General features: G+C 32.2%; 3 protein-coding genes across 4 annotated transcripts; 1 reads left to right on the top strand and 2 right to left on the bottom strand.

The window, feature by feature from the left end:
- Window positions 1-1,194: 1,194 nt before the first annotated feature.
- Bma-iars-1 (Uncharacterized protein) lies at window positions 1,195-8,792 on the top strand (the record flags this gene model as incomplete). The annotated part of the gene is made up of 21 exons (XM_043080657.1): window positions 1,195-1,298; window positions 1,564-1,741; window positions 1,835-1,954; window positions 2,090-2,224; window positions 2,445-2,529; window positions 2,820-2,986; window positions 3,139-3,348; window positions 3,572-3,727; window positions 3,886-4,043; window positions 4,133-4,333; window positions 4,461-4,633; window positions 5,217-5,377; window positions 5,480-5,656; window positions 5,836-6,039; window positions 6,367-6,548; window positions 6,802-6,904; window positions 7,067-7,285; window positions 7,532-7,687; window positions 7,856-7,951; window positions 8,166-8,363; window positions 8,532-8,792. The coding sequence occupies 21 exons, from the start codon at window positions 1,195-1,197 to the stop codon at window positions 8,790-8,792; spliced, it is 3,444 nt and encodes a 1,147-aa protein (XP_042936591.1).
- Window positions 8,793-9,374: 582 nt separating this feature from the next.
- On the bottom strand, window positions 9,375-12,813 carry Bm4315 (Uncharacterized protein; the record flags this gene model as incomplete). The annotated part of the gene is made up of 9 exons (XM_001901427.2): window positions 9,375-9,509; window positions 9,752-9,835; window positions 10,102-10,210; window positions 10,294-10,352; window positions 10,792-10,896; window positions 11,107-11,214; window positions 11,455-11,607; window positions 11,893-11,990; window positions 12,756-12,813. 9 exons carry the CDS (start codon window positions 12,811-12,813, stop codon window positions 9,375-9,377), a joined length of 909 nt encoding a protein of 302 aa, XP_001901462.2.
- Window positions 12,814-13,433: 620 nt separating this feature from the next.
- Window positions 13,434-16,720, bottom strand: Bm3028 (Uncharacterized protein; the record flags this gene model as incomplete). 2 transcript variants are annotated; one of them, XM_043080659.1, is made up of 10 exons in its annotated part: window positions 13,434-13,512; window positions 13,703-13,773; window positions 13,911-14,051; window positions 14,519-14,710; window positions 15,160-15,323; window positions 15,418-15,481; window positions 15,544-15,631; window positions 15,759-15,866; window positions 16,195-16,312; window positions 16,606-16,720. In XM_043080659.1, the coding sequence occupies 10 exons, from the start codon at window positions 16,718-16,720 to the stop codon at window positions 13,434-13,436; spliced, it is 1,140 nt and encodes a 379-aa protein (XP_042936593.1). The 2 variants fall into 2 exon arrangements, with proteins under 2 accessions (XP_042936593.1, XP_042936592.1); XM_043080658.1 differs by having other exon boundaries at window positions 16,168-16,312.
- Between the last annotated feature and the right edge of the window lie 3,159 nt (window positions 16,721-19,879).

A 19,879-nucleotide genomic window follows, 5' to 3' on the forward strand; every position in this document is an offset into this window, starting at 1 on the left:
GAAAGGAGACAAAAATGAAAACAGAGAAACAGAAACTAAGAAGTGCCTTATGGCAGCTCACGAAGTGCTTCCAGATTTCGAGGCCATGTAGGAAGTTTTTTTGGTTTTAGATCTTGTTGATGATAAAGTGACGATAACGTTTTTCCTTTAACCCTTTGTTGAATGGAAATAGACAACTAATCAACGAAATTATTACTATTTACATTACAATTTTTGAAAATATAAAGAATACAGTTGTTTTTCTTTAGTTCATATGGGATATAATTGTTATAGCTGTGGATGAGAATTTGAAGTTGTACTCCAGAATTGAGGTAACAGAAATGAGTGTTGCTTAAAAATGGTAGTTACTTACCATTGCAGTGTGACCGCTTATAATGATTTTACAATTGCAAGCAAGTTCCACTATCAGGCAGATTTTCAAGACATTAAAAATCAAATTGGAGGATTTACATTATTTTAAACATAACATTAGTTACAAATTATTATCATTAAGTTGAAAAATCCCAAAAACATTATAAATAAGTCATCATCATAAGATTTGAACAGTTTATTACCTCATTACTTACTCTTAAAGTTGAAATTATGACTTATTACCTTCAACCAAATATTCAATTTTTAATTTAACCATCTCGAAATATTTGTATGATACAGAAGTATTTTTATCATTCCGTATTTCTATAAGATTTATTTGGGTTGCAACAAATCTCATAGATTGAGTATTATGCTTGGTCGAGACCAGTCTTTTATTATTATTTTGAAGAGAAAACAGGGGCAGCGGAGCTGTGTTCAACAAGGTACCAATATTTAAACCTTGTCCTCACGTGACATTCTCAACCTCCCAGCAAGAGTAATTTGAACCAATAAGAAGAAAGTGGATACCTGTCCTCATGTCCATCTTCACTTCTCCTTCTCTCTTTCGTATTCCCTTCCTCACTCTCTTCCTTTTTACAGATTCAAGCCCTGTCTCCTCTCCCTATCCTTTTAAACATTCCCGTGATGTGTCGAAATGCAGCTGGTGCTGATTCATTTAACGAAAATAAGTTGGAAGAGATGCTGTATGATTCATCTCATTTACTTCTATAAACTGTCTTAACCTCTTAACTTAACGTCCGTTCTATTCCAGGTGACCTGGTCATTAAGATTGTTTCGAAAGAATCCACAAATCGTCGTTAAACTACTCTCCACTGCTCTCGAATGGGTAAACTTCAAGAAATCAGCGAGCAGATCGATTTCGCATCTGAAGAATTAAAAATACTTCAATGGTGGCGAAAAGAGAAGATATTCGCTAAATCTTTGGAGTGAACTTTATTGTTGTTTGTTGTTTAACATTCATAAGTGATTCTGTTAAATTTTCTTTAACATCTAATAACGTTCTAGTTTGAACAAATTCAGATGCTATATCTATGGCTCAAGAATTTTCGTACTTTTCAACTATTTTGTAAATGCTCAAGAAGTACTAAAATATCTTCACAACGATTTTCTCTATCATATTTCTGGTATAATTTTCTATCATAATAATTTATCGAAATCCTTATCATCATTACATTTTGTAGCAAAATTTAGGCTCAGCAAAGACCGAATACGTTATACATTCTACGATGGACCTCCGTTTGCTACAGGTTTACCTCACTATGGTCATATTTTGGCTGGAACTATTAAAGATGTTGTTACTCGTTGGGCACATCAAAACGGATATTTTGTTGAGCGTCGCTTTGGTTGGGATACACATGGCCTTCCAGTAGTATGTTTTGAAATCTTTTAAAAATGAGTTTTTGTAAAGATGGGAAATAGCATTATTTTAAAGGATATAGCTGGTAAAACGATATTATTTCAGGAATACGAAATCGATAAAATACTTGGAATTAAAGGTCCTCATGATGTTTTGAAATTAGGCATTGATAAATATAATGCTGAATGTCGAAGTATTGTTATGCGATACGCGTCAGAATGGGAGGTTTGTGCAGTGTCCCAGCTGTATTCTTTGTTACTGTAAAATACTTGTTCCAAAATATTCATGTTATTGTAATTTTTTTCTTTACCTTTTCTAGAATTTGTTATTCCAATTTTATTCGTAAGGAATTTTTTATAGAATGCGGTTGAACGTATGGGACGCTGGATTGATTTCCGAAATGATTATAAGACACTTTATCCATGGTTCATGGAAAGTGTTTGGTGGGTGTTTAGTCAGTTATTCAAAAAAGGACTTGTGTACAGAGGAGTCAAGGTATGTTTTCATTTGATTTTGCTGATGATTCTTTCTTGTATTCACTCACACAGTTAATAGGTGAAACAGTTTTTTTCTTTTTTTTTTTTTTTTTTTTTTTTGCGTCTATGAAGAATGAGATGATTCCTTATTTCAATTTTGATTTGGAAATATACTCTTGAATATGAAAAAAACATTTCATTACTTTATATTTTGAGGAACTAAAATAGCGTTTATTTAGGTCATGCCGTTTTCGACAGCTTGTTCTACACCGCTTTCAAATTTTGAAGCTGGACAAAATTATAAAGATGTTGTTGATCCTGCAGGTATTCTGATTTAATGGTTACTTATTTCTGCAATTGTGAATTGCGAATTGTCATCTCATTCACGAAGTATTTGATGGAGATAAATGGATTGTTTTTCACCCTCTTAGAATTTTAGATGGTTCATATTAAGAGTCGAAAATTGAGCTAATCATTGTTTCTACACGATCGGGTTCAGTTATATTGAATTTCAAAGGATTCAAAATTGGAAGATATTAATGGAGGAAAATTTTGATGTAAATGGGTCATTTTCGTTTTAACTTTCCAAACCTTCTATCAAATGCTGTTTTTAGTGGTCGTTGGTTTCACAATGGATGATGATTCATCTATACAACTAGCTGCATGGACGACAACACCGTGGACTTTGCCAAGTAATTTATGTGTAGCTGTTCATCCAGATCTTATTTATATCACAGTTCAGGATAAAAAAACTGAAAAGAAATATATCTTAATGGAAGAGGTAGCTTCATTTATCATTATCAAAATGATGTAAATAAACAAGCTGTTTGCATTGCTATTTTATAAATAAGCTTTCCTGCAAATTCAGCTTTTTTTAATTGATGGATAAATATGTGCTTTATTTGTGATTCTTCAGTCTAATTTACTTTTCAGAGAATATCCGAACTGTACAAAGATGTCGAGGATTACGAGATTGTTGATCGATTCAAGGGAAAAGTTTTAGAAGGTAAAACCTACCAGCCACTTTTTCCGTATTTCTCCGAAATGAAAAATAAATATGGTGCATTTCGGGTTCTTGTTGCTACATATATCACTACTGACCAAGGTACTGGTGTGGTCCATCAAGCTCCCTATTTTGGAGAGGTAAGTTATACAAAACGCTTTGCTTTTTTTCTTTCGTCATCAAACGTTTGTGTTCACGTTTTTGATTCCTGTTATTTTTAGGCACTTATCCTTATTACTTTGCCAACTTTCAAACTATTAACTTTTAGTCGAGATTTCAAATTAGGCATTTCAAAGCAAATTGACTACATAGCCTACAATTATTCTATTAGAATAAATCGAAATTGGTTATATTTCGATTTAGATTGATTTCCAAACATGTTTGGATAACGGTGTCATAACTCGTGATATGAAACCGATCTGTCCAGTTGATGAGTGTGGTCGATTTAGAGATGAAATCATTGATTTCCGCGGTCAATATGTGAAAGATGCAGACAAAAATATTTGCAAATACTTAAAGGTTTGTAGACTGAGTAATGAAACTTCTTGGCATAGTAGTTGACTTCGACTTTAATTTTTTTTTTTCGGTTATTCCGCTTTCCTGATCTTTTCCAACTGTTTGTTGATATATTCAGTGTTCTGAATCAGATTACGACATATTACTATTCTTAATTTTAGCAGCATGGAAATCTTGTCAAATTGAGTGAAGTGAAGCACAATTATCCTTTTTGTTGGCGATCCGATACACCACTGCTGTATATGGCGGTACCATCCTGGTTCATTCGCGTTGAAGAAATCGTGCCAAAATTGCTAACCAATAATGACAAAACTTACTGGCTAGTTTAATGCTGCTATCTAAGTTGCGATATAGAAACTTTAATCTTGAAACTATGTTACGATGAGATATTAAGATAAGTTTTTCCAGGGTTCCGTCTTTTGTGAAGGAGAAGAGATTTGGAAATTGGTTAAAAGATGCTCGAGACTGGACAGTTTCAAGAAATCGATTTTGGGGCACTCCAATAAATTTATGGGTTAGTGATGATTTGGAGGAAATCATTGCGCCAGCTTCAATTGCTGAGCTAGAAAGATTGTCGGGACAAAAAGTAACCGATCTGCACAGAGAAAAGTGAGTTTTTGAAGTGATATAAAGTGATTAAAATATCAGGTATATGGATCTACTGAGATCCTTAAAATAAAGTGAGAGAAAACTAATTCTGAGCATATATATATAAGCGATGAATTTTGTTTTTCAGTGTCGATCACATTACAATACCATCATCCACTGGTCGTGGAGTGTTGCATCGGGTTAGCGAAGTTTTCGATTGCTGGTTCGAGTCTGGTTCAATGCCTTACGCTCAAAATCATTACCCATTCGAAAGAAAGAATGATTTCGAAAATAATTTTCCAGCTGATTTTATTGCCGAAGGTTTTTGATGCTATTTTATAAATATGATTTTGTGAAGCATGGCGCGAAATCATATATGGATTGTTTTTCTCTCGCGATAGTTCAGTAAAGTTTTAGAATCCGAAGTATTTATTTGACTTATGTAGACCGATTTATATTATTATATTTATCAGTAGAATTAGGATTATGTACAAATCAGCTGCTTACATTGATGAAAAAAGCTTAGCTTCTACGGTATAATTTATAATGGCATAAAAAAGTTCATGTAGATAGTAATGGTTAGAAAATGAAGTCAAACTTTAGGAAAAACGTAATTTATTCAATATCCTTTGCATTTTTATCCTTTTCATACGTGGTAATACTGAAAAAGAAACTCCATTAGTTGGATTCATGCAGCGTTAGTGACTGTGATTTATGGGAACTGGGCTTTCAAGTTATTTTTTAGTTCATCTCGAAATTACGAGATTGATAGAACGGCGATTTTCTTTTCTTTTTTCGCCATTATTCTTGAAAGGTAATCTTGCTGCAGGTTTTCAGTTGTTACAATTTTTTTTAAACAAAAAAGTTTTGTTAGTTGTAGCCTTATTAGGTTGTAAATTCATAGGCATCGATCAAACACGAGGTTGGTTTTATACCCTTATGGTTCTCTCAACGGCGCTGTTTGATCGACCACCATTCAAGAATCTTATTTGCAATGGTCTCGTACTTGCTGCTGATGGCTCAAAAATGTCGAAGCGAAAGAAAAATTATCCGGATCCTTTGAAGGTTGGTTGTTGAAATTCCTACAAATTTCAAAAACTTGGGGAGACAGTAACTTTTCATACACAAGTTTATAATACTGTTCACTGTGCATAAAAACCTTTACAGATTGTTGAAAAATATGGTGCTGATGCTTTGAGAGTTTATTTGATCAATTCACCTGTTGTTCGTGGCGAAAATTTGCGTTTTCGAGAGGAAGGTGTTAGAGACGTATTGAAAGATGTATTATTACCATGGTACAATGCATACAGATTTTTCGTCCAGAATGTGAAAGTTTACGAATATGTTAGTTTTTTGTTTATTGCGGTTCTTGTTTGTCTGCCGTGTTTAAAAGAAATTTGGGCTTTAAAAATGCTGTTACCCTTTTTATAAGACAGTCAATTTTAGTCTCTTTAATACTTTAGAATTATATCATTTAGTTTTTTTTTAATAACATGGTGCAGTTTTGAACTATCGTGTTTTAGACTATTAATGAAGAATTTACATTACTGGACGCTAAATCGATTAATGTAATGGATAAATGGATTATGTCGTTTACAAATAGCTTGCTAAATTTTGTTAGAAATGAAATGAGTGCATATCGACTTTATGCAGTTGTCACGCCACTAACAAAATACTTCGACTCTTTAACAAATTGTTATATACGCTTAAACAGGAAAAGGATGAAAGTAAATCTTTGTTTCTTTTAGGTTTCTATGGAATATAATTAAATTAGGTGTATTATAATCTGTGGTATATTATAATTATAAACTTAATATCTTTTTCTTTGGGGATGCTCCACTCTTGCTCTCTTACCTTTTTTTAATTAATGGATCATTTATATTCTCAATTGATGGGTTCGTTAGTTTTGGCAAAAGCTTTTCTATTGAAAATCGGACTGCAAAGTTCTAATGTTTTTTTGTTGCATAATTTTTTTGTCCTTTTTATGTTCACTGTTTAAAAAATTAGCTTCATTAGATTATTTTGCTTGAAAAGATTGTCTGCATAAATTCTAGGGTGAAGATGGCCCAAAAGAATGTGCTCACAGCCTCTCGACATTAGGAAATGTTCTCCTGCTGATTGTCCGACTTATGGCACCATTTACACCTTTTTTTTGTGAACATATGTGGCATAATTTACGGCATATTTCTTTATCATCTAGTGAATCTGTACATTTTGAAATGATTCCACAAGCATTGTAAGAATTTATTTATGGTTTGTTTATTGATTTCTTATTACCTTATCATCGATAATGTGAAACAGTACTTTTATCTGGATACAACTAGTTATCATATGGGATAGTGTCGTCTTGCCTAGAAGCTTTTGGAGCATATTTCTTTTACAATACTAAACTGGGCGAAATGAATGTATCCCAAAACGCAATAGGAAGTATTTTCTTTTACTCTCATGACTGCGGCAGGGTTTCTATTTTTGGTTATTTGAATTTTCAGAAGTGAGTTAATAGACAAATCAGTGGAGAAAAGAGTTGCAAGAATGAGAGCAGTTATTGATCTTGTCCGCGTTTTGCGGGAAAGAAAGGGTATACCAGTCAAGGTGCATTAATTCTGTTTTTTTTTTTTTTCGTCTAGCAGTTTATTTATGTAATAGTTCAGTAAATTTCAATTTCCATCATTTCCGAGCTTTTGAGGATATATATATATATATATATATATATATATATAATGTATTTTTCACATTTATAGCAATATTTTACAGTATCCGCTGAAAGAAATGATCGTAATCAATCGTGAAAAGCAGTTCTTAGATGACATTCTCTCAATGCAAAATTATATTGTAGCAGAAGTTAACGTAAGGATGCTGATTGTTTCACACAATAAAGAGAAATACGGTGTTCATCTGAAAGCGGAACCAAATTTTCGCCTACTTGGTACCAGATTGAAAGGCGATCAAAAGAAAGTTGTTGATTATCTGAAGGTTGTTGTGGACAGATTTGAAAGATATTCTATATATTTTGCATTAAATTTTTAAGCATTTTTAGTTTTGGATTTTAGGTGTAATCTAGGTACTTTGCCACTTGTTGGAAAACAAGTGAGGCTTTATGCATTTTAATATTTTATAACGATTTAACAGTGGAGAGATTTTTTCTTGCATTAATAAGTGTACTTTCAGCATTCATTTAAAAAATTACTTAAGTTTCGGAAAGATTCCCTTTTTTTCCAGAATCATGTTACGGAAAATGAATTGGAGCAGCTTGCGGAACAGGGCACATTGAATATATTGGGTTATGAATTAACTGATGAAGAAGTGAGCTTATCTTATGCATGTTGTGGTATTCAAACTGCTGGTGAACAAATGGAAGCGCACTCAGATGGCCAGGTCTTTCTGAAGCTATTTGTTATTTTTATTATTATTTGTAACTCTAAAAACGGCGGTTGATGTGCGTTCATGTTTTATGGATATTCTGAAGTTTTATTCATTCGTAATTTTTTGACCGAAATTTTTGATAATTTTTGACCGAAATTTTTGATAATTTTGATAATTTAGACAATAGTGATAGTGGATACTACCGAAGATGACATTCTGAAAGACGAAGGCTTTGCACGTGAAGTTATCAACCGAGTGCAGAAGCTTCGTAAAACTGTAAGTTCTTAGCCTTGTTCTAATTGGGTAAAATGAATGACAAGTCATTTTAAATAACAAACTACATACATGATCAGATTATTATGGTTTCTGGTTTTCCATAAATATCATTCCTTTCAACAGAATTTGCATCTCAATTCCTTATTCAGATTTTAATATTGAGTTGTTGTTCCATACTTTTGGCAGAAAGAGTGGAAACTACGTTATGTTACAGGCCAAATTGATGCCAAACGATATGGCAGTAACATACTGCAAAGTAACTCCTCCTAACCATCGTCTAACTGCAGTAATTAAAGATTACAGTGAGTTTATTGAAAACACAACGGGTACTCCAGTACGTTTAGCCAGTGTACCAAATGATGAAATACCAGTTGCAGTATCTTGCAGCTCTGTGAAGAATGCACAAGTAGAGGTATGTTGACATAATGTTCAGTTTCGAAATGACTAATATGTGCTTCTTAGTAAGTGACAGTTATGTTGTAAGAAATCAAAAAGTTTTTCTCTACCTGAAGTGAATATATTTTTTATAATCCATGCTTGACTAATTTTCGGTGGGTATTTCTAATCTAAATTGATTTAGTTACATCTGGTCTGCTACCGGACAACTTCATCTGCAGTAACAGTGCATTATGGTTCCCGAAAGCACCGTATATTGCTAGTAGCAAATGATGCAGTCCTAACACATACTAGGTTACTTTATGAAGTACGTACCGCATTTTCCTTATGGTCCAAGTCAAATTTATTGCTTTCCTTAGAGCCACTGCCCGTGGCAGCATATATATCGTCTAAATGTAATTTGCTTGATCTGGCTAATAAAGATATTCATGTTATTATCCCTTGATAATTTTTGTTTTTTCTTTTTGGGTGACTTTTTTTCGAAATTTTTCTGAAATTTACCGTCACTTGAAACCTAATATTGATTATCCTACCTGTTTTACCATTCTTCACGGTTGTGTCTGAACGCTATCTGTACTCTTATTCAAGATGATTTAAAATATGTCTGAGAAGCACATTTTTTTCAGTGTTAATTTGTAATTTAAATATTTTCCAGATCTATTTAATGTTCACAATAGTTCTAATATATGTCTCCCATATTCTTATAACCTTTTTTATTGCATCGTACACTTGTGGCTTCAACTTTATAGAATTCATGCTGATTACTCCTCTTCTATTGTAACTACAGCTAATTCTTTCTTTGCATTTTTTTTGTTGGTGTGTTTATCAGTCAACATTGTTGTTAAATCATAAATAATTTGTTACAAGTTTGCGAGGTAAAATGAAGAAACCTGCATTTTCTTGCTTCTGCTGCATTCCAAACAGTAAACTAATTATGCAGAAATTGACGCCATGCAGTTATCGTCAAAAAAAACTGTAGAAACTTGCAATACAAAGCCGTGGTGGGAGGTTAAGAGCGCCGATATTATCAGATGGGCCTAGGTGGTTCTGGCTCACTCTCCTCCATCGTGATCTTCAACATTTTAAGTTGTTGCATCAGGTATTCCTTTTCCATCTTCAGTGTTTGAACTTCACTTAATGCCTCATCTCGTTCCGATTTTATCTGCAAAATAATCTCGTCCAAAAAAGTTTTCAATTTTGAAATAATTGAGTTTCGTAGTATAATGAGCAACATTTCAAACTGCGAGCGTTTATGCAATATTTGGTTTCTCTGGAGATTATTAAGTATCAAATATGTTGATTCATTATTGAGGTGTAATAAGTTTAATTCTATTTTCCAAACTGTAAGTCAGCGCGTTTTTTTATCACATTGGCAATTTCTAGAACTAGCGGAGGAGGACAGACCGCTTCAATTTCTCTTGCATCCTTCTGTGAAGTTGTGCCACTGTTGAAGGATGTTTGTTCTTGAAAGCGTTTTAACTCCTCAATCTAAATTCACAAATTAATGTGAACAAAACGATCACAATTTATGCAATAGGCATGATGCGTAGATAAGTGTTTTTGCACCTGGGAAGGAATTAATATCCATCTAATAAGAATAAGAGTAGTACTGAGATCACGAGACTTGTTCAGTAACTATTTCATCAAGGATTTCAGGTTTGAAAGGAGGAAGCTATTAATCATAACACAGTCCAATAGTTTTGATCTGGCGATTAATAACTAAAGTCCAGTGCATTATAAACATTTCAAGAAACCTCCTCTTTCGCAGCTACACGAGAAGCTTCAAGTTCAGTACATTTAGCTTCCATCATCATTAATTCAGTTTGCAGTTCACTGCATCGATTTTCCAATCTCCGCATACTCCTATAATATTTTCATTTCGCTCTCTTTCCGAAAGAATAAATTTCTTTGAATAAAATATCGAAAAAAAAAAAAAAAAAACCCACTCGAATAGCTTTCCCTGTGATCCATCCAAACGCATCCATCGTGAAAAGCTCATATCGAACTACAAAAATTGATTTCCTTAAAATTTAAAGCAAAACTAATCATTGGGTAGAAATGATCTCTAATCTAAACAAATTTCGAAATATTTTAGTCCATTAAACTTTTTTGATGCTTTTTCAAACCAAAAATAAGGAAAATAAAGTGTTTACAAGATCATGTCTTTCTTCAGTCTCATGAATGTGTTCATAAATGTTTTTCATTAGTTCCAAACAAAATCAGTGACATCACCATCCTTCATATCAGATATTCAGAGATCGAAAGATGATTTATATCCAGAATATGCGCAATCTAGTGTCTACTACATTTTGACCTGTTCCTTTCTATCATAACTTCATAAATCATGAAACTAACCAAGGAAATATCAGAGTTAAGAACTGAAGAGTAATCTTTTTGTTGTTCACAACCTTACTTGATACAATTATAACTGACGTATTCTATACCTGTTGATCGGTCATTGCTGAGGCATGCATGTAATCCGGTCGTGCCTGGCACTCTTCGTCAACCGTTACTGATGGTGTCTCTGGCGGAGAATCCACTTCTAGTGGCTGAAATCAGTATTCATGTTTAAAAGGTCAAACAGTATTTTGATCATGAAAAAAAACTACATTGTTTCGTTTAACTGTGAATGTGTTTCTACTTTTGTTATTACTATGACGATGTTCTGCGTTCTTCTTGAAATGTGGTGTTCCCTTGAAATTTCAACTTTTAGCAAATTTCAACAATTTTTAAATTCCAACACAAAATGAAAAATTAACCATTCGGCTGGCTATTCGTTCTTTTTGCAATAAATGTATGTGAGCTTTCATACGTGAATTTTCAGCTTCCACAGCTCGTTTCATACTTAATAATTTCTTGTTCTCTTCCTGAAGTAGTTATCAAGAAGTACAATTATTAACATATGATGACTTGACAATGTTTTAAGTATGAGTTGTTCTTTTCTAAAAAGACCATTGTAACTAGAGAGTACAGCAAAATGGAGAGAGTAATGTAAAATTTCCTTTAATCAGTAATTCTTAATTAGTGTTGCAATTTTTTAACGGTGGTACAAGCCAATAATTATTTCAAATCACATTCTGACATATTTGAACATTCCGTCTTCTAACCTTGGCTTCCGTGAGTGCTACACGCAACGAATGTCCCTCTTCACGAGCTCGGTTTCGTTCGTTTCGTACCGTACTCCATTTCTGCCGCCATGATGCAGTACATTCTGACCACCAGCGCATCGTCTTCTCCATTTGCGCTGCTCGTTGTCGAGCCTGAAAATTATAGAATTAGTACTAGTAATATCTTAATATCACGATATAATAACTAAAAAATATAATATCATTTCCGAATTTTGCTACACTCAACTGAAATGCGAAAAAGTTCTGATGAATAATTCAAATTGACAATAATTTCATTCCTAATAACTAGCGTACAGCAGAATAATTATGTGACATTATGTGGTATTCCTTTAAAGATTTAAAAAAATTAAATCAGACATTAAAGAAAATTTTTAGATGGTGTTTGCACTTGGACAGAACTTAAAAAAATTGAAGTACTTCGTTAAGCTCTTGAAGTCGTGCCAGTTCGCAAGCATCCCAGTCCGTATGTTGACAACGTCCCCACGTACTCCCTGTGGCAAATATACGTACTGATTCTAGAAAAATGATACTGTGAGTGTTAATGATAATGAAATATCTTATGCTGAAATCCTAATCACTATAGTTAAAATAAACATATGATGACATTATTATTCAATTCCTGTTGAATTCTACGTAACATGCTTGGCAGAGAATTGGAAATTAACGCTAATTTATATTCACAGCACATTCTTGTGTACTGCGCTCAACATATTGCAGCTTTTTATTAACTTTTAGCTTAAGCTTATAGTTTAACAAGTTAATTTGCTTGCTCTCAAATTTCATCTACAACGACCCGTAACTCTATAATCTCAATTTCACTTACTTTTTAATAATTAATAAAGAAAGGAGAGATAGAAGAAATAGAAGTATATAAATATATATATATATATATATATATATATATATATATATAAAAGAAATACAGGAGTATACAGATAACAAAATAAAAGAAAACGATAGAATTATTACAGCTAACCAGACAAACTGAGACAACTAAATTAAATTCAAAATAAGACGTTGAAATGAGCATAACAATGTTTCTCATCTCACTGAAGTTATTCCTGGTGTGACATAAATTAAACTATCAATTAAGATATCATATGTAAATTTTGTGAAAATAGAAGTATTATATTCTCTATCACCTGTGATGATAGAAAACTACTGCATGTATAAAAATTAAATAAATTCTATTGACTATTGCACTTTTTCAAAGCATTTGTTATGGCAAAATTTGAAAGAATTTGAAATGTAAGTAATAGAAGAATTAGAAAGGTGCGAACCACTAATATCGGAATATCGGTTATATACAGCAGCGTTTACAGATCCTTGGTCAGTCATCGTCCTAGGAAAAAAGTTAGGAGGAAATTCGAACTTCCACAGGATCAGTAAGATGCTTAATGCAAAATGATAGGAGTTGTTGACCGAGTGGAGTGGGAACACCTGACGCTATGCGCATTTTACACCTTATAACCTTCCCATCACAGTAGCAATGATGCGAAACATCAATTCCACTTCAGTGAAACATCCACTTATTCAGCATAAATTTGTATGCAGTTATCCGTTTAGGATTCCGACTGCCCAAAAAACATTTGAGCTCTCGTGGAGCAGTCACTGATACTCTTGTTATTCTCGTGCTCTCGATCTGCAAAATCTCTTAGCTTCCACTTGTACGAACCACTTGTACTGCTTGCTTTCTTTTTTGTAGTTTGAAGGCTTTTTCTTTTACTAATTTTGCAAACAGACCATCACATTTTTATCAAAACGCTTATCTTATCATTTTGTATATGTAAGCGATGTGAAGAGTTTATTAATGATGTTCTTTCAATCAAAAGTGATTTTTAATGTTACGAAGAATTACCATTAATTGTCAGGACGAAATCATAACAAATGAGATTTAATCAAGTTCTAAAAATTAACACCGTTTCCAACTGTCGTATTTTTCCGATCCTTATCATACTTCACTTCTGTTTAAAAATAATCTTGAATAACATTGATGGATGAAAATTCAGCGCTCTTGTTGCTTCAGCAATATCAATCCTTTAAAGCAAGAGTGAAAAGTGACAAAGTAAAAAGTATAATTCCAAATAATTTTTTTTAGTCGTCTTATAAAATTTACAAAATTCTATTAAAAAAGGAAAAAGAAAGACGCTCAGATCATAGCATGCTTAAATAATAAAATTACCATAAAAATTAGTGTAAAATTAAAAAAAGGAAAAAAGATCACAACATTTTAATTCCTGTTCGAAATGACAGCACACAGTCCACAATATACACGATAACATTGATGAATATTAGAGCCTGCAAGAATGACAATCGGTGTATCCAAATTCTCAAACTTTTCCTTTATTGAACCATTATGTTTTACTTAAATCTGCCTTTTTCCTATCATAAAAAGACCGAAGATATTTTTGATTTAAGAGATATGGAAAACTTACAGTTGCAATAATCCATTCTAGTCTATGACAAACTAATCCAATTATTTTTTTACTGTCAGGTGGGTGACATGTCGCATAATATGCTTCTATAACACCAACAAATAAATAACCAAATGAGCCAACTAAGCTGATCAGATAGTCCTAAAACGATATATTCATGTGAAAGAAAATGAAAATTCAACATTTTAAGACTTCTATTAAAACCATTCGTTAAAAAAGTGGCATATGAGGTTCAGTATAGAAGAAGCAGTGCAGCAGTACTCATCGTATTGGTTGTTTGGATTGCACTAGAAATTTCGAATTTTCTCAATAATATTTTAAAATTGATTGAAAAAGCGTAATGACTTAATGATGCACTTATGTAATCAATGACGAAAACAACTGATGCACAACTGCTGTTGCGATTTGGAGACATTACGGAATGTCACACTAAAATCACGGACAAAAGTTATTGTTAATGTGCACCCTTCATATAATCAAGCTTTTTCTGAGAAGCTGTGACAGAGACGAAACAAATGCTTTCATATAGATTTGTTGGCAGTTCGAAGTAATTGCAGTCAATTCGTTTTTTTTAATTTTACAAATATAAAGAAAGTGAAATAACTAACGAATCTTCGCCATAACATATATCGATTACCGAAGAAAGAACCGAATAACATAAAGAGACACAATGCTGAGAATGATCCGGAAACAGCAAGTACTAAGCCTTGCCACTCAGTATGCGTCATTTTCACAAATGCGTAAAGAGACAATTCGCTCACTGGAGAAATTATAAATCCCACTGTGGCAGCTCCAAGCATCTAAATCATATTTAATATCAAATATCAAAATATTATGCAAAAAAAAAACTAATCATAGCTCTTGTCAGTGATTTTCTTTTGCAATCACTAAGCACAATTCATTTTAATAACTGCGAAATGATTGCAACGCCGATCTAACTTACTATCAACAGAGGAAAGAATACTGTGGTCGCAGAGATCACGCGCATTTGGGTTCAATCTTTTAGTAAAATTTCTACTTAATAATATTTAAACAAAATACAGTACTTCTTTTGCAGTGTGTTACAGAATAATGAGCAAGAAATCTTTTACCGCAACTGTTTCATATTTAATTATCATAACTAAGAGTGTTTTGAATAATAATGTTCCCCTGTTTTCAGCACTATTATGATACATTAATCAGAAATAGTTGTGATTCAAACTAAATGAAAAAATTCACCAAATTATCTAAATACCAAAAAAGCGCCAACCAATTCGATCGCCTTAATAGCAACTCTCATCATAATGGAATATCGTTCATTGTACTTCTCCTTCCTACTTACTGCATTCATGATACTTGGTGGATAGGTTGCATAACTTGGTGCATAATACGGTCGTATTCGTCTCAGTGCTGTAGGTTGCATATTCCATTGCACTGCAATTAATTTTCATTTGCTTCCTTTTATTTTCTTTACAAACAAAAAGCATTCGTCTCTATTCCTTCATTTTCATATAATACATGTATTTACCTCTATATAATCCATGACAGTAACGAGGTTGTCGATCTATCGGATTGCCACCGAATTCTGATTCCTGCAGAAAGATAATTTAAGTATTTCAATTTCTGGACATTTAAAAAGGTTAATAATTCTGACCTGATATGTTTCTATTCGACCAGAAGGTTCTTTCTTTTTTCGATACATCGGCCACTTTCTAGCATCTTTCCAAGGACCGGAATAGCTTCTAGAACAAAATGGGGTTGTTAACAATTAGTGTGTAATAAAAGTTATCATGCAAATATTCATTAAAAATATAAAGTTTTAATTGGATATTAAAAAGTATTTAAATTAGTCGAATTCAATGATAGAACCTATATTGTCTTGCATTAAAAAAATATGGATCGATGGCATAACCACGATTTCGTTTGGTATACACCATCTTGTAGATTTTTGGCGGTTGAGTTCGTGTTGGTATAGTTCTGGAAAGATTCTGTTTTTGAAATGCATGCTTTAAATAATCTTAAGAACATGCTATTATGTTATTTCAAATGGAATCGTTGCATTGAAAGAGACAAAAAATGCACAGGAGGATACTGATAGAGATATTGCAACAGTCATTCACAAGTACTTAATTTTTTGTGTTCCTCCCAATTAGTTGATTATTCAGAAACTTCAATATCAACCTTTGATTGTAACAAAAATGGAGTTTAAGACGTTTGCTAAATTTTTAAAACTTTTTCGATGAAAACTTTGAAAAGATGAAATTAAATAATTATTTACTTAGTCACGACAGAAAAATCCAGAAACCTAGCTTGTCGATAGAGTATAGGACTAGTATCGAGTTGCAAGTAACTTCGGTAGGTTCGGTAGGCTGCACTTCGGCTCGTATGTGCACCACCGTAATAGGAATTCACTACGGCACGATCTAAAAAAAGTTAAAGCTAAAGAAAATTTCAAAACAGAAATGCACTCTGGGAGAAGTTGCAAGAATCGTTACATCAAAAAAAATCAAAAGTAAACATATCCTTGTTTTCTGAAGTATATCGCTGGGAGACATCAACATTTTCAGGCCTGTTATCTACTTTTCGAATTCTACTTTGCAATTATCAATAATGAGGTCATATCTTTCATATCATTTTCATATCACAGCGGTAAGTTAATAAAAAATTTTCTTAGTATTTAATTTCAACAAATTTTGAAATTGGTGGAAAGATTTACCATTGATGAGATTAATAAAGTAAGGGACATAAATGGAATAATCCGGGTGTGTGGCAGGAACGGAAGTAGTAGTAACAGTAGTATTTGATTGAACACAGGTAGGATTGTTGTACATCGTTGATGTTAAGGTCGATTATTAGTGAAATGATAATTGTAGGGATGCTAGCACAGCTGTCGTTAAATATGCAAATTGAAGAAGAAATTCTGTAAGGAGCGTATCCGATTAGCTCAACAGTCTGAAGTTAAGAGCGAATAGCACAGACACTTGAAGTAGTTCAGTTACAGCCACAAAATAAAAACAATTTTGACGCCATCTTCTGAAATGTAAAAGATTACTAATTCGATGATTTCATAACATAGTTTTTGTTCTATTACTTTTCCAACGATATTTCCTGTTTACATTATAATTTAACATTTATCAATGCTTTCATTCCCTCTGGGAAAAAATCTTTCGAGTTTCAAATATAGAATATTTCTAGGAAAGGATAAATCGGTAAAAAATTTGATTTCATGGTATGTATAAAAAATATCAGTAGTGAATATAGAAATATAGTTTTGCACTTGTCAACATTTATAAGAACAAACTGAGTAATTTTAGATGGATCGATAAGCAGGTAGCAAGGTTTGAAGAAAAAAGTACAATTTTGAAAACTTTTATTGAATTTTTCCTACAGAGTTTAGTCTTAAAGATGAATTTATTGAGGAAACATTTTCGAGTCCGTCAATTCAACAAAAACATAAATAGAAACTATTAAAAAAAAACATAAATGATGAGTGTAAAAATATTGCGGTAGAAATCTTTTATGATGAAATGCATTTTAGAGAGTTTAAATTGTATTTTTAAATTAAGTTTTGCGGCTTTTTTTGTAATTAAACGCTGAAAGCTTTATATAGTTTTAGCAGTAAAAGGAAAGAAAGTTTCGAGATTAATCATCGGTCATGATCACGTAAGAAATATAATATCGATATAATGATATAAAATAATGTGTCTTCTTGAAATAAGACGATGAGTTATTTTGCAGATTGATTAAAAAAGTAATAAGTAATGAGGAGTAATGCAGCAGCAGAACAATGTGCCGCTGTCACCGATAATAGTTTATTTGTAGCTGATGAACAATATGCTATAATTGTTCGAAAAAATAACAAGAATTTTATACAAAGAGTTGGATGAAAGTTTACAATTATCAAACATATCTGAGAGGAATCACTACTTTTTATTTATTTGATAACTCGTTTCGAAAATGATTTTGGCTTCAATCTGGAGAAAAAGCTATGATTAACTGAAAAAAAAAAGAAGTCAACAATGCTATTTTTTTCTTCGTATGGATTGAATTTAATGTATTGTTTCAGGTGCTTTGGTTCAGAACACCATAATTTTTCCTTGAATTTTAATAATGATTATAATTAGAAATCACTTTTCATTGTTCACTTCCCAACAAATTATCCAAAAAAAAAAATACAGCTAAGAACTTATAATTGCTTTATCGATCAATAACGTTATTTGAAAAAACAACTTTTAATTTTTGTTCATTCCGGAAATTCAGAAAATCATATTAAATAAAACTTTTGATGTTCTAGATGGAAACGAACAAAAAATTAAGTTAAACAGAATGTTTGAAGAAGTTTGAATTCACTTTACTAGCAATTTCCTGCTAATCGCATTTTCAGGAACAGAATTTTGACAAGTTTTGAAAGAGCGAAAAAGGCTTGTATTAAATCTATTGGCAACAGAAGTATGAAAGAAATGACTCTGAAATGGTCAAATTTCATTTGAATAAAGACAAAACTTTTATCGCTTAACCATGATATTTTCAGACTGCTGAATATGCATAAAAATCTTTTTACTTATCTGAAGTTTAAACACTGGAGACTTGCAAATTTCTCAAGTCATACCATTATCTACAGCTAGGCTATATGTCACGTCACCTTCTCGTGTTTGATCAGTCAATATGATTTTAAACTTCAAACAGTTGAAAAGTTGATTTTCTACAAATGAACATTTATTTAGCAGTAAGTACAATTGCTAATAAAATTTTTTCCAAAATTGTTGTAAATATACGCCGCCGCTAACTATCAAGAAACGCTCCAAGAATTTCTCATTTATAAAGGAATTTCTTACAATCGTTTTATTTGCATCGAAGGATTACATATCAACTTAAATAAAAGCTTGAGCAGTTAAAGTTCAGTTTTTGAAATTGGAAAATTGAAATACAAAGATAATTTCGAAAATTCGTACTACATGTGGAATACTGAGGCATACTAAAAAAACTGAACAGGATTTAATTCGCTTTCGTCCAACATCTGACTAAATAATTACCAAATTTACAAAGCTTTGGCTGCTTTGAAATTTCTGAAAATATATCCTGAAGTAGATCAAGAGGGCTCCCTGATAGTTAATGAAGGCGTATATTTGCAATAAGTCAGCAAATAAATGAAAGATGGATTTTAATAATATTTGATATTGCAGTTATTGTTGCAGGAACACTTTTTAATTTGTATAAATACAGGAGAAAAAAGATGAATAGGTTACCTGCGTTAAGATGAAAGATACTTCTCGGCAATCGAACGAATTCTTCATTATCATTTGGAAATGACAAGAATGCAACATTCGATTGCAAAAGTTATTTTTTGAGATATGAAAAAAGAATTGCAAAAAAGGGGACAAGAGGTAGCTTATTTTAGTAAAATTTCTCTCTTTACATACCTCTTACATACCTGTTTCATGCCATAGTTTTTAAACTGGTTGTGAAATTCACTAATTACTGGATTACTAATAATAAATCACACTGCTTTTGCTATCTCAGAATTTAATTAATTTATCAAAAGATGCCGAATGTAAGCAGCGCAATCAAGAAATAATCTTTTGTAAATAATATTTAAATAGTATGAATGAATCTCAAGTTAATGGCTTATTCATGAAACACTTCACCATAGCACTAATAATTATAACAACTGCTAATAATGCTAGTTTATCATTTAAAGTCTCTTTCAAAAAATATTGATCAAATCTAAATTAGAAAAAAAAAATGGATGCTCTAACTAGCATTCGCAAGAAAAATTCATTAAGAATTAATCGGAACTTATTTAATTTCCAGAGTATTCGGAAAGCATAGGATTTTGTGAGAATAAGCATTTTTACTCATAATTAGAATTTCTGATTTGAAAAAGGGAATTTCATAAGAAGTGGAAGTGTAGCATTGGTTTGAATTAATTAGAATTATTGATGTTTTCCGATTCACTTCCTCTACTTCTCATAAAAAAACTGGCCGACATA

The sequence above is a fragment of the Brugia malayi genome (genome assembly GCF_000002995.4).
Source record: "Brugia malayi strain FR3 genome assembly, contig: Bm_v4_Chr3_scaffold_001, whole genome shotgun sequence".
Lineage (NCBI taxonomy): Eukaryota > Metazoa > Nematoda > Chromadorea > Rhabditida > Onchocercidae > Brugia > Brugia malayi.